This window comes from Zootoca vivipara, chromosome Z1, assembly GCF_965207765.1.
Source record: "Zootoca vivipara chromosome Z1, rZooViv2.hap1.1, whole genome shotgun sequence".
NCBI lineage: Eukaryota > Metazoa > Chordata > Lepidosauria > Squamata > Lacertidae > Zootoca > Zootoca vivipara.
Window position 1 is genome coordinate 31,146,575 of NC_142583.1, and position 15,630 is coordinate 31,162,204.

Here is a 15,630-nt window from a genome sequence, read left to right on the forward strand (position 1 = left end):
TAGTTTTTTTTATGTTAAGCTTCAGACCATATTTTGCGCTCTCCTCTTTCACCCTCATTAAAGGGTTCTTTAATTTTTCTTATGGTGGCCTTTTAAGCTGCATTGGTGACTCCCTTGTTAGTATACATTACCAGATCACCTCACCCCATACACCCTCAGTTCATTACTGTGCTCTGTAGGTGAGGGACTCCTGCAGATACAGGTACCATCTTATCAGGACCTCTGTTTAGACCTACCTTTTAGAGCTGCCCTTGAATATTAGTCACACACACTTTCTGTTGTATTTTTAGTGCCTACCGAAAACCTTCCTCTTTCAAAAAGTCTTTTAAGTTGAGATCTTTCCCAGCCTTCAGCTGTGCTGTTTTTCAGATTTTTTTAATGACATTATCACTTATCTGCCACACTGGGCTCCATTATGAGGAAGGGTAGGGTGCAATTTAATAAATAAGTAGCATTTCTATTGTAAGGTTTAGGGAACTCAAACCTGTTCCTTTGTGATACTATATTGCTGAAACCCTGTTGTGTAGGCTAGCATCCCAGTGGCCATCAGAAAAGTGGCCTGTCTAAATTACCTAGTATTATCCAGCTGAGTTGAGAGATGAACCAGGGACTTTGTAGCTCATGTGCCTAACTATATGTCATGTCTCCAGATGGGATCAGGGCATAAAGGTTCATCTTGCACCTAATTTCTGTGTCTCAGTTCATCAACTGCAGCATAGAAGTAATCGGTACTTAATCCTCTTCCCCTGCTTTGCTCTCCCTTAGGAGTCTGACAACAAATGAAGCTCCTATGTATTGTTAAAGCTTTCCATAAATCTGAACATGTGTACTTTATTTTTTTTGGAGGTTTATATCTTCACCATAAATAAAATCATGGTGCCTCTGGCATACTTGCTACATCAGTCCCATAAAGTGTTCCAACACAAGTCAGAGGTCTTTTACTGAACTTTAGAAAAAGAAAATAGAGAAATTCTGAGTCATTTTACATGTCATGCTTCTGGTTGTTTCACACATGTGTAAAATGTCATTTTGAAGAACTGTCGGCAGATAACGAAACTTTGGGAAATTGTCTTTAAAATGATATAGAGAATGTTTACTATATGTGAAAATGAAAAAAGGAGTCTGCAGGTTGAGATTTTCATGGAATTACCCGACTTATTTTAGCTTCCTCCTTATTCGCATGCCAAAGGAAGGAGAGTAAAGTTGGCACAGCTTTATTTGTCAAACATGTATTTTGAAACACTCAGGATTCAACATTTATCCCCAGAGAGAAAACAAACATATTTGCCGATATACATTCTTTTTCTTATAAGGTTTCGCTGGTGAATTCCTAGTGGAGGAAATGCCAAGCACTGTGAAGTGCAAAAGACATTTATGGCGATGTGTGGAATTCAGTACTTCCTTTGGAACTCAGCCCAATGGCGGGTTTCCTGGAAGGAGGAAAAGCTTTTAATGACCCTGTATGTGTGCCAAGTTAGTAAATAGCCAAGTGGTGCAACCTAAGCCAAATGAAAGAATATTCATCTGTGCAGGAGTGGGCAGGGAGAACCCAAATTAGCAGTTTAATAGTTGACAAAAACATTTCTGTTTTAAATCTGGTTGGTCAAGGTTCTTTCCAGAGGGGTAAAGCAGACTTCTAATCATATTCGCAACTCCTCCCTGCTTCTGTGTGTGCTGGTTGTTAAATTTGCCTGAACAACATAATGTGAAAGGCATATATTCTCCGAATTGTCTCAAATGGTCAGTAGCCCAGTGTGAAGGGGGGGGAGAGAGACTTATCCGGTGCAACCTAGTGCAAAAAAGAGAGAAAAAAAGTTAGGCAAGTGGAAGAGATGATGTGACTAAAGTAGCCTACCAGATCGACAAATTTTGCCATAGGGGCAGAAAGTCTGAACTGTTGCCTCCTCCTCCCTGACTATGAATAAACTTTCACATTTGCAGAAGACCACCAAGGATTTCTGACTCTCAGATGTTTAACAATAGCAGCAGCTCCAAATTAAGCTGCTGACATAAAGAAACCTGAAGGGAAAACCGGAAATGGATTTTTTTGTGTAAAAGGACTACGAGATCAGTTCTAGGCTGAGATACAAGTCTTCTCACTGTTTTACACATAGATCTTGCTGGTGGACTTCAGGGAAGTATTGGAAAATGGGGAGTAGATCCTATACATTTCAAGTCTACCTATTCCAGGTGTAGGCAACACTCAGCTATGTGGGCCAGTGACCTCAATATAAGGCAGCTGCCTGCATTTCTATGTGGCGTAGTGATTAGAACATCATACTAGGACCCAGAAAACTGGGTTCAAATCCCACCCACCCCATGAGCCAGGAAGCTTACTGAGTTACCTTGGGCCGATCACCACATCTCAGCCGAATCTGTCTCACAGGGCTGTTGTAAGGAGAGCAAGGAGAGGGGAAGAGCCATTTGTGCCAGGCTGAGCTCCTTGGAGGAAAGGCAAGATATTGATTCAATAATAAATAAATAAAACTGTCCATTTAGTGCCCTGTAGTGTGGGTGAAAAAGACCAACAACTGAATCCGCCACATGTGGGGGAGGTGATCATCACCTGCCACTTCCAGCTGCACACTGTCATTGGCTGGGTTTAATTTCAGAGACCTCTGGCTCAACTGGGTTTACATACCACAGCTCAGCTCTGCAACGTATGAAGACAACAACCCTTTCCTCCCATAACTACAGCTGTTGCCCACACCTGGCCCTGTCTGCACTGTGCATTTAAAACAGTACCATATTATTATGGGAACTATAGTTCCTTAAGGATGCCGAGAGTTGTTGAAAGACCACATTTCCCTTCCCTACGGTTCATATGTGGCAAGGGATTTACTGCCTTTTTTGTGCTATTGGTTGAAAACATCATTATATGTGCATGGTAGGGAGTGTGGCTATCAGAAAACTGAATGAGAGTATGGAATTGTTACTTTGGAAAGGGTTATTTTATCGGAGGAGCACAATAAAGTAATACGGAATGGTTTTGTTTGGTTCAAAGTACCAGCAATTGGACCAGAGGCCATATTTCAGACCAGGTTTACATTTCACTGGCTGCTATTTGCTCCAGAAGTAGCTTTTTTACAATAAACACCACCTTCACACAAATAGTAGCTAAGAGGAGAAATTTCTAGCAGGCAACTGGCACACCTCAGATTTTTTCTTTGAAATAAAACTGGCTCGTTTAAGCCACATTTTAGAGGAGGGGGGGAGTAAGGTAAGTTGTCTTTTGACCCTAAGCAGTTCCTCAAACAGAAGAGGGCATACCGAAGATAGGTAACTTCTAAACATTTCCGCCAACCTAAACAATAAATAACATAATTTTTTGGCGAAGATTTTTCAGGATTTGAAACCACAAATAATTTCTTCTTGTTGCTAGCAAGTCTATCTGGCAGTTATTTTATTCTGAAAATGGGAAAGCATTTGAAAACAGAGGTCAATATAACTCTTTCCTAAGAGATCATGCAGCAGATAATGTATATTTTTGTGTGTTTGATGTCTTCAGGCATGGCCAGGAATTCTCAATTTCCTTTCACTATCTCCAGTCACTGCATCCCACAGTACCTCGTCTAGGCTGTGTACAGATCCTTCTCAGCATGGTCAAAAATATGTGACTTTGGTATATTTTAACAAGAGATGATAGGAAATGATCTGTAGACACTTTTAATAAATATTGAGCCAAGTTACCATGCTTTACTTCAAAAGTATGTTGCAAGTTGGTTCGCTTAAGCCAGTGATGGCGAACCTATGACACGTGTGTCAGACATGACACGCAGAGCCCTCACTGCGCTACCGCTGTTAAAACCCGGATCCTTTTTTGTTGTTGCTGCTGTTGCTGGTAGCCAGAGATTGGTTCTTTAACCCTTTCTGTGCTGTTTTTCTGGCGCTTTGGCAGACGATGATTGGGTGTAACAGCGTTCGTTTTTTAACCCGTTCTGTGTTGGGTTTTTTTGGCGCTTCGGCAGACTATGTCGGTGCTGCGTGTTAGTTCCAGTGAAGGTATTATTCTTCATTTATTTCTGTTCTCTTTCCCCCCCCAAAAAAGTGCAGCAGCTTTGGGGCATCCCCCCCAAAGCAAAGCAACTTTTGCACCCCCCCAAAAAAAACCTCCAAAACTTTGGTCAGCAGCTCCCCCCAAAAAGCTCAACAACTCTGGGCACTTTGTGATAAATAAGGGGTTTTTGGTTTGGTTTGGTTAAATAATTAGTTTTTGGTTTATTAAATACAGTTATATATTACAATTATACATTTTTGTTATTTAAACTATAAATATCGTGAAATTATGGTTTTTTCCTCAAAGTGACACACCACCCGAGTTATGCTCGGTTTTTTGGCAAATTTTGACACACCAAGCTCAAAAGGTTGCCCATCACTGGCTTAAGCAGATGTAATTGGGTCTGAGTTCAGTGTTAATTAGGTCAATCCATATTGTGTTCTGGCTTGCAGTCCCATATAGGCCATTGGTATTTATTCAGCTAGCCACAGCCTCTTACTTCAGTAGTCTCAATTTTGTTTCTACAGGAACAGCATTCAGTAAGAGTATTTGAGAGTTAATAACTTTGCATCCAAACAACATTTTAAGTTTTATACCTCTTTATACTGTATTTAAATACTCGGCTGATGTATATTAAGCAGTTGCGTTTTGCTGCAGTTTTGTATGAATATCTTCTCAGCATTCCCCTTCCTATTGTGATGGGTGCTTGGTAGACAATATGGGCACTGGATGTGAGATTAAAACTGAAGGTGACAAAATTCCCTTCTCTCCTTAAGGGAAAGCTTTGGGCCATTTGTGCCTTTTGCTTGATTTTCTACAGCATTTTTGAAGTTTCTATCTTTAGTTCCCAGCCATTACAGGATTTTAGTTCTTCACATCTTTCTGTTTACAAGGATGAATCTTTTTAGGATTTTGCCATGTAATAGCTGTACAGTGGTAACTCAGGTTACAGACGCTTCAGGTTACAGACTCCGCAAACCCAGAAATAGTACCTCAAGTTAAGAACAAACAGAAATTCCAACGGTGGCAGCGGGAGGCCCCATTAGCTAAAGTGGTACCTCAGGTTAAGAACAGTTTCAGGTTAAGAACGGACCTCCGGAACGAATTAAGTTCTTAACTTGAGGTACAAGCTGCACTGGTGGTGCATACAGGGAGCAAGTGCATGCTGAAAACATCCATGGAACTTTGCATGAATTGGCTTTTGATATGGTCAGGTGTCGGCATGTATAATTCTTGCTTTGCTTGTGACAGCCCAGCTTGAAAATCTTGTTCTCTATGATTTCAGTTTCTTGATATTATGAATAATAATAATAATAATAAACATTACCTGGAATAAAAAAATAAAAAAAATCCCTTCCAGTAGCACCTTAGAGACCAATGACAAACTTAGTTGGTCTCTAAGGTGCTACTGGAATGAATTTTTTTATTTTGTTTCGACTACGGCAGACCAACATGGCTACCTACCTGTAACTATTACCTAGAATATTTGCCTGCTTGGTACTTTTAACACAGGACTCCCCCCCCCCCCTGGCATCTTATTAGTGATCTCCGGTCCCACATTAGTGACAGAAAATTCAGGCCAAGAACATTTTGTGTTCAAAGTAGGGAATCATACTTTGGCCAAGCTAGATGAGAGAGAGTAGATGAGTAGACAGGGCCGGCTCTAGGTAAGGTCCCGGTGGCGCGGTGCTGCGCAGTAAAGCCGGGCAGAAGCCAGGCGGGGCGCTGCGTAGGCAGGGGCGCTGGAGCAATCTCAGTGCCAGGGTGCCCGACCTGCTCCAGACTGCCCTGTGAGTAGACTATCTCTTGGTTTGTTTGTTTGTTTGTTTGACTGAAATGCGGGCTGCAACTTAGAGCAATGTTTTTTTATCCCCTACCTTCCCCCCACCAAAAAAAAAAAAAATACCCAGGCCAGCTTAGTCCAATCTAGCTCTCCTCAGTCTGATTTGCTTGAGAGGGAGCAAGAAGGGAGATTGGCATACCTTTCTAAGTAGGAAGCCAAAGTAGCAGCACAATGCTTTCTTTATGGTTCCTTGTGCCAGGCTCCCCTGTTTTTATCTGGACTTTAGTCTCCCTTTCTCACCAATTTTATATAACCATACCAGTCTTCCAGGGTACATGCCCAGTCTTACTCAGCTACTTCTCATTTCATGGATGTCAACATTGCTGGAGTCAGGGTGCAAGAATTATTTCCCACTATTGCATGGCTAGAATTTTCAAGCAAGCGTATGTTGTCAAGTGTCTTGAGATTAAATGCTATGTCAAGTAATAGATGCAGATACTCTTATTTTTATGCAGTTTGCATGTTACTTTTACAAGCTGGTCATCAGCACACACTCTGAATTTATTTTTGACTGATAAAGATGTTTCCATGACTTCCTTGGCTTTGCCAAGTTGTGAGCTAGCTGAATCTTTCTCTCATTCAATTTGTTGTATTTCTGCCTCTTAGGATTTGATACCAGCATTTTGCCGATTTGCAAGGACTCTCTTGGCTGGATGTTTAACAGGCTTGATACGAACTACGACCTCCTATTGGACCAGTCAGAGCTTGGAAGCATTTACCTTGACAAGAATGAACAGTGCACCAAGGCATTCTTCAACTCTTGTGACACTTACAAAGACAGTTTGATATCTAACAATGAATGGTGCTACTGCTTTCAGAGACAGCAAGGTACAATGCTAGAACAACTTGAAAATCTTGATGTTTAACTCTTAGTTGTCTGTTTGTGTGTGTGTGTGTGTGTGTGTGTGTGTGTGTGAGAGAGAGAGAGAGAGAGAGAGAGAGAGAGAGAGAGAGAGAGAGAGAGAGATTAAATCTTATTAAAGGTTATGGAAAAGTAAGAGGTTCTGTGAGAAATCCACTTTTTAAGGAGCTGTGAAAAGTTACAGTGGGCAGAAGCCAGAGAACCATAAAAGGAGTTGTGATAATGCAACAGAGTTTCATTGTCTCCTGTTTCCTACTGCAAATTTGTTTCTAATAGTTGGGTTTGTCTTCCGATTCTCTGGCTTCTGTTTGATACTTTGTTTCTCAATTTACTATCTATAGAATTGGTATATTTCTTGTCACACGGTCACCCCTTTCTAAGGAGGCAGTTTCTAAACAGAATCTCCATAACCCACTCAAGCATTTTGTTTATCTTTCTATTTTCCCCCAAGGTAAAATTCAAAATCGAAAATGAAGGGTAAATACAGATTGATCTGCATAAATAGTCAGTCTGTATTTCAATCTGTATTGATTCTCTCATTTGCATGACTAATGCACAAAAGGTTTATTGATGTTTGAAGTCTTCTGCAACAGATTTTTAAAAAAATCATAAAAATTGTTCTATATATATACATATATACATACACTGAACAGATTTTATGATTGTGTATTCCATTAAAAACTGCAGAATTTGCAACAATCAGTAGCATTTCAGCATTGTTTGGACTAAACAAGCAGTAACACAATTTTAGTCAATTGTAACCTTGGTATAGAATAAAACAAAATCAAAGTAACATAGACTTAGTCTTAAATTTAGTTCAATAGCAAAGCTATGACAATAGAGGAAATCAGTGAAAGTGATGCAGCTGTTGAAAACATACACGCACACAGCTCAATCCAGCCAGTATTAAGAACTTTTCAATTTCAATGCAAAATATTTAAGTGTGTGCTGAACTCTTCTATTGAAATGAACGGGACTTTTAAGATATCTTTATTGTCATTGTCCCCTTTCAGGAACAACGAAAATACTCATTTTATTACTTGAAAGTATTTATCCTTGTACTGTGCTCAAGGAAATTCAGATTGGTGAAATACGCTTTCATTGTAGAGTTACTCTAAAGACACAGCATTCTAAAGTACTTGTATTTTGAGACTTTTCTACTGCTTGTGACCCAGATAATAGTTATTAAGCAAAAACATGTATGCACATGCATAAATAAATAAAATCGTTTCAGGATTCACTCATCCAATATTATTTTAGTAGAATTCTGCTGATCAGTGACTGCTGAGAGTTAAACAGATGAATAGACATTAAAGCCAAGATTGCACAGAGTTAAAACATTTTAAATATTTCCCCATCTACTAAGTGCAAGGATGCTAATAATGGGGCGGGGGGGGGAAAACCTTAGATGGATAAAGATAAATGTTTCTCCCCATAATGCTAGGGTTCATGGTGAGAGTATGTTCACAAAATATTATTTCACACTTCACAATATTTAATTTATGATTTCCATTACTTAAGATAGCCTGGAAAAAAACCTGGAACTAGACAGGGAACCAGTGCAGACTTACTATGGTCAAACTGTTTATTGCAGTTCATCATCATCTGGCAGTTTTCAGACTGTTTTTTTAAAAAAGAAAATACTACGATAGCCTTAAAGAATATAATACGAGATATCAGATGGTGATTATCAACAGCCTAGGTCAGAGGCGAAGGGTGGTATTCAATGAATTTTAAAAGAGAGCAGACCCACTTAAACTTGTAAACATAACTCACTTAGGTCCATTAATTTCAGTGGATCTACTTTCAGTAAAACTTTAATACCATCCCATGTATCTTCTTTTTAACAGATGTTAGTTGTGAAAGATTGCTGACGCTATCATGCTTTGCTTACAAGTGTCATAGAGGTATCTGGAGGAAGACCTCTGATGAAGTCAGAATGCTGGGCTAGATATGTGTTTGTTCTAAAACAGCAAAACTGTTCTTACATTCTCATTGTAGAAGAACTGGCTTCCAGATCACATCTGTTAATAATAACAATGTCAGTGAGAGTAAGCCATTTCTAAATCCTATATTTGAAGTGAAATTGTAAGCAGAGCAAGCCATTCCTAAATTCTCACACACAACTGAAGTTTAACTTATCTGATGTCATCATTCTAGACCCACCTTGCCAGACAGAGCTCAGCAACATTCAGAAACAGCAAGGGGGAAGGAAGCTCCTAGGTAAGTCATAGATCATTCTTTTGAAGCTTTTATTGCTTACATAAATAACTCTAGCGAAACTGCAACAGAAAATCAATATGAATCCTAAAATGATGGACCAAACTAAATTCCAGTAACAGAATTTATAAAGTCTTTGAAAGCCATTAAACTTAGTTTTATTACCTTATCAGTTCCAAGATATTACGTATGTTTTATTACAGTACCAGAATGTCAGTTTTTACACTTTATAAAACCTACCACGAAAAGAAGGGTTAGATGATTCAGTCGTAAAATAACATATGGTTTTAAATGTTCTGTTTAATATTTCCTTCAAATCTCTTATGAGAATAATTGTTCATTGAATCTAAAAGTTTGCATAATTATAATCTGAGTTAAAGATTTCATATTTTAAATTGAAGCAATTTATCTCCAAATTTGTTGCATATGTTACAGTGTTTAAAATAAATTGTATTCTTATACTTAATAAACTTTAGTAGAATTGGGCAGCAATCCTGTACATACTTACCTGACAGTAAGTCCCATGGAACTCATGAACTTTTGAATTCAGTTAGGCTTTGCCACTGTTACTCTTCCATGGCAACCAACATGAAATACCTCCCTTGCAGAGTATATTAGCACTATTCAAACATGTGAAAAATATAATGTGAATTAGGTATCAGTAGAACAATGAAAGGACAATCTAGACATTCCTTTTCTGGTAGAACAGAGAAACCTTTTATGGCAAGCAATTGGGAAATATGCTTTGATATTTATTGAAACCTTTAAAAGTATTAGTACTTACCTGAGAATGAAACAAGAGATACAACTGAAAAATTGTACGCATATTCACAAGTTTCATAGAATCGTAGAGTTGGAAGGAAGCGTAAGGGTAATATAGTCCTTGCAATGCAGGAATATTTTGCCCAATGTAGGGCTTGAACCCATAACCTTGAGAGATTAAGAATCTTGTGCTCTACAGACTGAGCTACTCAGGCATTGCTTGGTTGAAGTCAGGACATTTATGCTGCAAGAGTGACTGCACGTTCCTGGTAATGTTTTTGTGTATTGCACAGGGCAGTATATACCTTTATGTGATGAAGATGGTTACTATAAGCCAACTCAGTGCCATGGAAGTGCAGGACAGTGCTGGTGCGTGGACAGATATGGCAATGAGGTAACAGGATCCAGAACACATGGAGCTGCAGACTGTGGTAAATCACATAATTCCATTTCCAGTTGTTTGGATGAGAAAAGTTTGTCAGGTTGCCTGCCCGCCCCCCCAAGCAGCTGATAATCTTTGAGGTCTGAATTTACTACCTAGAGTATGCCCTGCTATCTGATTTCCTTGGTATAGAGAATTTGATTCCTTCTTAATCCATGGGTGATACTTGCTTTTAAAGCAACTGCATTAAAACTCATCATTCATAGCTGCCTCCTGCCCAGTTTTTCTGTTGGTTAGGCAAATTTCCAAGTAAAGTATTTGCTGAGACAGGACTGTTGTGCAGAATCAGTCACGCCCCCGTTAGATTGTGATCTACACCTTCACAATTATAAGCCTATTACGTAATTAAACACAGCAGAACTCAAACATCATCTCACACTTTTTTTGGTTTCTTAATTAGAAGCCGTTATTTTCTGCTTGTTTCTTGCAATAATTAAAATTAGTTTTGACAAGCCCATTTTGTATTTTTATTTAATGACAAAATATATATCTCCCATATTGAGTTGTCAATATTCCTTAACAGTGTTTTTAAAACTACTAGTCTTTTTCAAAATGCATTTTGCAGTAGATGGTTAAACTTGTGCCTTGGAGTCAGACAATAGTATTGTCAATTGCAATGAAAGCAACTTTAGGATGCAGCCTTGGCAAGACTCTGGAGGGGACAGGAGCACTTTGAGTAGTTGGGTTCTGAACTCCCATGGGCCAGAAATATACCCACCCCCCCAAAAAATTATGAAAACAATTATCTTACCTATAAAAAATAGCATTAAATAATACTTGACACAAAGTAATGCAGCTATATTCTCCTTTAGCTATTGATCTGGAAACATCAGGTGATTTTGCCAGTGGTGATTTCCATGAATGGACGGATGATGAGGATGACGATATGATGAATGACGAAGATGAAATTGAAGATGATGACGAGGATGCAGGGGACGACGATGATGACGATGACCACGAAGGATATATTTGATGCTTATAGCTGTGACTAAATGGTCTCTTTCTACAAGATGACGCCCCAGAAAATTCCTATACCTTCGAAGGTCAAAAGGATTCTAAAACAACATGTATATTTTGTATGATTATTTGAAATATTGAAGCTGGAGTCATAGACTTCCTTTGTTTAAATGAAAAGCATTATATTATGTGTTGTTTTTATATGCCGTTGAGCAGAAGAAAACACACTGGAGTCTAGCCTGAAGAAAGAAACATATGTGTGCTACTAAAAAAAAAAAAAAATGTGCAGATAATCATAAGGACAACCAAACTTAAAACCTTCCATGAAAAAGACATCTTCTGTTTGGAAATGTGTGTGTATGGCCGCTTCCAGCAGGCACTCTGTGATAAGTAAGGCAACTTAAACTTTAGCAGTGATTTAGGCCATGTGGACTTCTTTGCATGGGCACAATAAGGAAAGTTTGATTAAGGAAATAACCTGTCGCCAGCCTATAATTTACCAGAGGAGTGGAGAAACTGTGACTATAGAAGAAATGTCAAGTCCTCCTTTGTATTTGCAACTGTTATGTTTTTGACTCTGAAATTACCACCATCTTGAAATGACATTTTAAATGCAGTAAACCAGGAAAAGTATAGATTCTGCAAATCTCAAGTTTTGTTGTCCTTTTGTTCTTTTATTTCTTCCTTGTTCATGTCAAAATCATGTAAGCTTGTGAAGCGTGCAGGCGGCCTGATGATTTTACTTTTATTTCTATAGTATTCTAACCATAAAATTTAGTTTAACATATTTTAATGGGAAAACGTTGCATAAAGAGTGTGTTTTTATATTACTGTATTGGAGAATGACACATGCCCTAAGAAATGCTTTTGAACCCTAACTGTGACTTTTTAGTTTCCAAACTCAAACTAATTTTGCATCTCTCTCCTTATTCATGCCCTGTTCTGTTATTAGTTCGAATTTTTAGAGGAGTTATTGTAAGGTGCCTTGCAAAATAGAAATAGAAAGATTTATAGCATGCATACCAATATAAGATTATTAGGCAATAGCCGAGCATTACCAAATTCCAAATTTAATATCAATATAGGTACTGCTGCTGGAATGGAGAAATACGTTATTTCCCACCCCCACCCCCCGCCCATTGTTATGTAATTACCATGTAGAATTCATTATAATTCTTAAGTAGGGTTGCATTCAAAATTGACTGTAGAGAAAATTATTTTAATCACTATATTTATGTTAGCATGTTAATTAATTGTGTAGACGTTCTAAAACTCCACTACCTTCATTCATATCAGACCTGTGGCTTTGTGCCATAATAAAATTGAAAGAACCTGTGTAATATTATGCAAGCAGTTGTTTAATTTCAACTGTGTGTTAACTGTTTTCCCTGATTTTTATCTGCAGTTAATTGCAAGAAAAAATGGTTTCTTCTTTGCATTTAATTTCAATAGGTTTAATAACTAAATTTAATGATTATCTTATGTAACATTAAAGTATACTGCAGTTTTCTTTTTTATGTTAATGTATAGGTTGCAAAATAAAGACTCTTGTAACCAACTTTTACCCTGAATGCTCTAATGATTCTTATGGGTATAGCTGCCTTCAAACCCTTGGCAACATTTTTCTTTTGAGACAAATAAAAAACTATACCCAAATTAGGTGAGAAATGCAGGCCACCAAGCAGCAATTTTGGGCAACAATCCATAGAGTGTTCCGTAATTTCAGCAAAAGCATTATTGCTATGGAATGCATACAAGCCATAGCCAACTCCCCTGTCTCAGAAGAGGAGCAGTACTCTTAAGTGAAGAGGAGCAGTAGTCTTGGTCTATAGGGAAACAGACTCTGCTGGATCCTTCATCCATTTGTTCTAAGAGCTGCATATGAGGTTTGTGTAAAAAGAGTCACTTCTTCTCTTTGTCATCTTCGTCTGCAAGTTTGCTCCACCACAAGTACATTGGATACTGATCACTTACTGGTGTCCAGATGCAACAGAGCAGATTCAATTGGCTCTATAATACAAGAGCAGGAGTTCAGGGGTGATAATGTCAAGAGCCGGAGCTATTAGTATACTCCACAAATCAGCTAGGGCTTCAACAGGAGCACCAGTCATATCAATCAGAAAATCCACCAGAACTGTCTGGAAACCAGTTGGATCAATCTGCCTCTGACTTGCAGAAAGCCTATATCTCAGCAGAAGGTGATCTGACCATCACAAGGAGCTGACATTAATACCCCCCTTCTCTTAGATCACATTATTCCTGCCTGTCAAGAAAAGCAGATCAAGTGTGGCCCACCCAATTGTGTCATGCAGAAAATGTGTTGGGACAGCCCCGTGGTTGTCATGGTGACTATGAAGTCCTAAAAGTGCCTCAGAAGAAATGGATGTTGAAGTCCTCAAGAACCAGCAGTCTAGGAGTCTTCAACGCTTCCTCGGAGACCATCTCTGTTAACTCAGGCAGGGAGACTTCTAGGGAGCAAGGCAGGTGATAAACCAGCAGAATCCCCGTTCTGTCCTGATTACCCAGTGCCAAGTATAGATGCTCTAGATCCCCAATGAAGCAGACAGGAAGCCTGAGGAGAGAGAGAATTCCTAGAGACTGCTGCAACTTCCCCTCCCTGACTCTCAAGCCTTAATGGTCACCAATCTCCGGTGTACCTGATAATAAAGACTCTGATTAGCTGTGATGATGTGGTAGGGGATGATTCCATAAGTTCAGCGACTTGTGCAGTCAGATTACTAACTTCATCGGCTGTGATTATTGATACAAGATGCTTGTATGGTTAACATTTAACCCTTTAAATGATGGCAGTCCTCCGTGGTGTAATTCTTAAATTAATGCACTGCTATTTTCACACAATTCACCAATGAACCAGTGATGCAGCTAAGGTCAGACCTTGAGACAATTGTACTGGACCCCATAGCCCAGGAGTGCCTGGATGACCATCCCATGTGCTGCATGGTGGGGGGGGGCAGCAGCAAACAAGTCTACCTCAGTACTGGGTTGGTATGGGCATGGCAGGACCTATCAAGCCTGCCATTGGTCACATCACTATCCTTATTTTTAAAGACCATTCATATCCTGGGTAGCTGATCGGGCATGTAATAGTCACAGGTGTTCTTTTTATTTACAAATATATTATGCATATTGCTAAGTGAATGTGTTTAGCGCCAGGGCAGCAGAAGCAAGGTCCATTTTATTTCTGTAGTCCTGATGGCGCTGTGATTTAAGTGATCTTTTTTTAAAAAATGTGAAACTGCTTGTGCTCGAGAGAACCTTTCTCTTAACATATGAGGGGCAGAGAAGCAGCTGCAAAGCCTGGACTGCAGGCGGCAACTGGAGAAAGGAAATGTTAATTGTGTGCCTCACAACTAAAGATCTGCACGTGGCCAGCTAATGCTGCCTGCTCTCATGTGTAAGACCGTTAAGTCCAGGGTCTAAAATTGCCTAGCGGCACCTCTGGCAGCAAATGGGTAGGCCTCGGGGTAAATGAACTGGTAAAACAGATGACAAGTGTTCCATTTTGTACTAAGACTCCATCATGAAAGAGCTCGTGGGTTTAGTCAGCCCTGTTTCCAAATTCATAAAGCTTGTTGCAGAAAGTCCCAACTGCAGCAGGCTTCAGCTACAAGAACATCCAAACAATGATCTATCCATTCACTAACCTCAGAAGCTTTTGCCTCTGGTGTTCCATAAAGAAAATGTATTGAGAAGGATGGAAGAAAACAACCAGGATTCCGTGTGTGAAATAGCTCCCCATGCAGCTATAATAACAAAGCATTTTAAGCTATACTTGTGCAACCCTCACTTTTCCAAAGGGTTGGGCTGATATGGTTGAAATAGTCATGAAAACATAGGATGCTGTTGATAAAAGTTCCCTTGTGGAAAAGCACCAACATAGATCCTCCCCTCACAACCCTCCCTATTGAAAACAGATTCCCCGAGAGATACTGTGCCTTGTTGCTGCTACGTGAGGAAGCAATGAGCTTTAAATGTGTGGTGTGTATGCACCCTCAGCCTCAAGTATCTGAAAGACCACATGCTTCCCTTCGGCCCTCTTGGTCTTGGGTGTTCAGCAGAGAGGCCTCTTGGTTGTTCCACTCTCCTCAAAAGTTTGGTGGGGAGGAGATAACATTCTCTGTCTTATCCCTTAATTTCAGAGCTTGAGGTGGCATACATGGCAGGGGGTTGGACTGGATGGCCCTTGTGGTCTCTCTACATATTTCTCCTCCTCCTCATTTAATCGCCACAACAACCCTGTGAGGTAGGTTAGGCTGAGAGGCAGTGACTTGTCCAAGGTCACCCAGTGAGCTTCATGGCCAAGTTGGGATTTGAACCCTAGTCTCCCGGGTGTTAGTCCAGTGCACTAAGCCCTACACCCCATTGGCCAGAGGGACTGCATGTAAGTGAAGGTTTAAATACACACCCATGCATGCATAAACCTGGATTAATCAGTGTCCCTTTATGTACAGAAACCTCTACAGCCGACTTCCTTACACCATGGCCTCTTTCAGACAACCTACGTATTCAGCATTTACCCTGATTTA

The 15,630-nt window shown here is 39.6% G+C and overlaps 1 protein-coding gene across 1 annotated transcript in view; it reads left to right on the forward strand.

The window, feature by feature from the left end:
• SPOCK3 (SPARC (osteonectin), cwcv and kazal like domains proteoglycan 3) overlaps window positions 1–12,641 on the forward strand; it is a 117,597-nt gene extending 104,956 nt beyond the window's left edge. Inside the window, exons 8-11 of the mRNA XM_035113977.3 lie at window positions 6,447–6,668; window positions 8,863–8,925; window positions 9,978–10,115; window positions 10,939–12,641. Of these exons, the coding sequence (XP_034969868.1) occupies window positions 6,447–6,668; window positions 8,863–8,925; window positions 9,978–10,115; window positions 10,939–11,099 (584 nt within the window). The 3' untranslated portion in view covers window positions 11,100–12,641. The remainder of the gene's footprint in view (window positions 1–6,446; window positions 6,669–8,862; window positions 8,926–9,977; window positions 10,116–10,938) is intronic.
• Window positions 12,642–15,630: the final 2,989 nt, after the last annotated feature.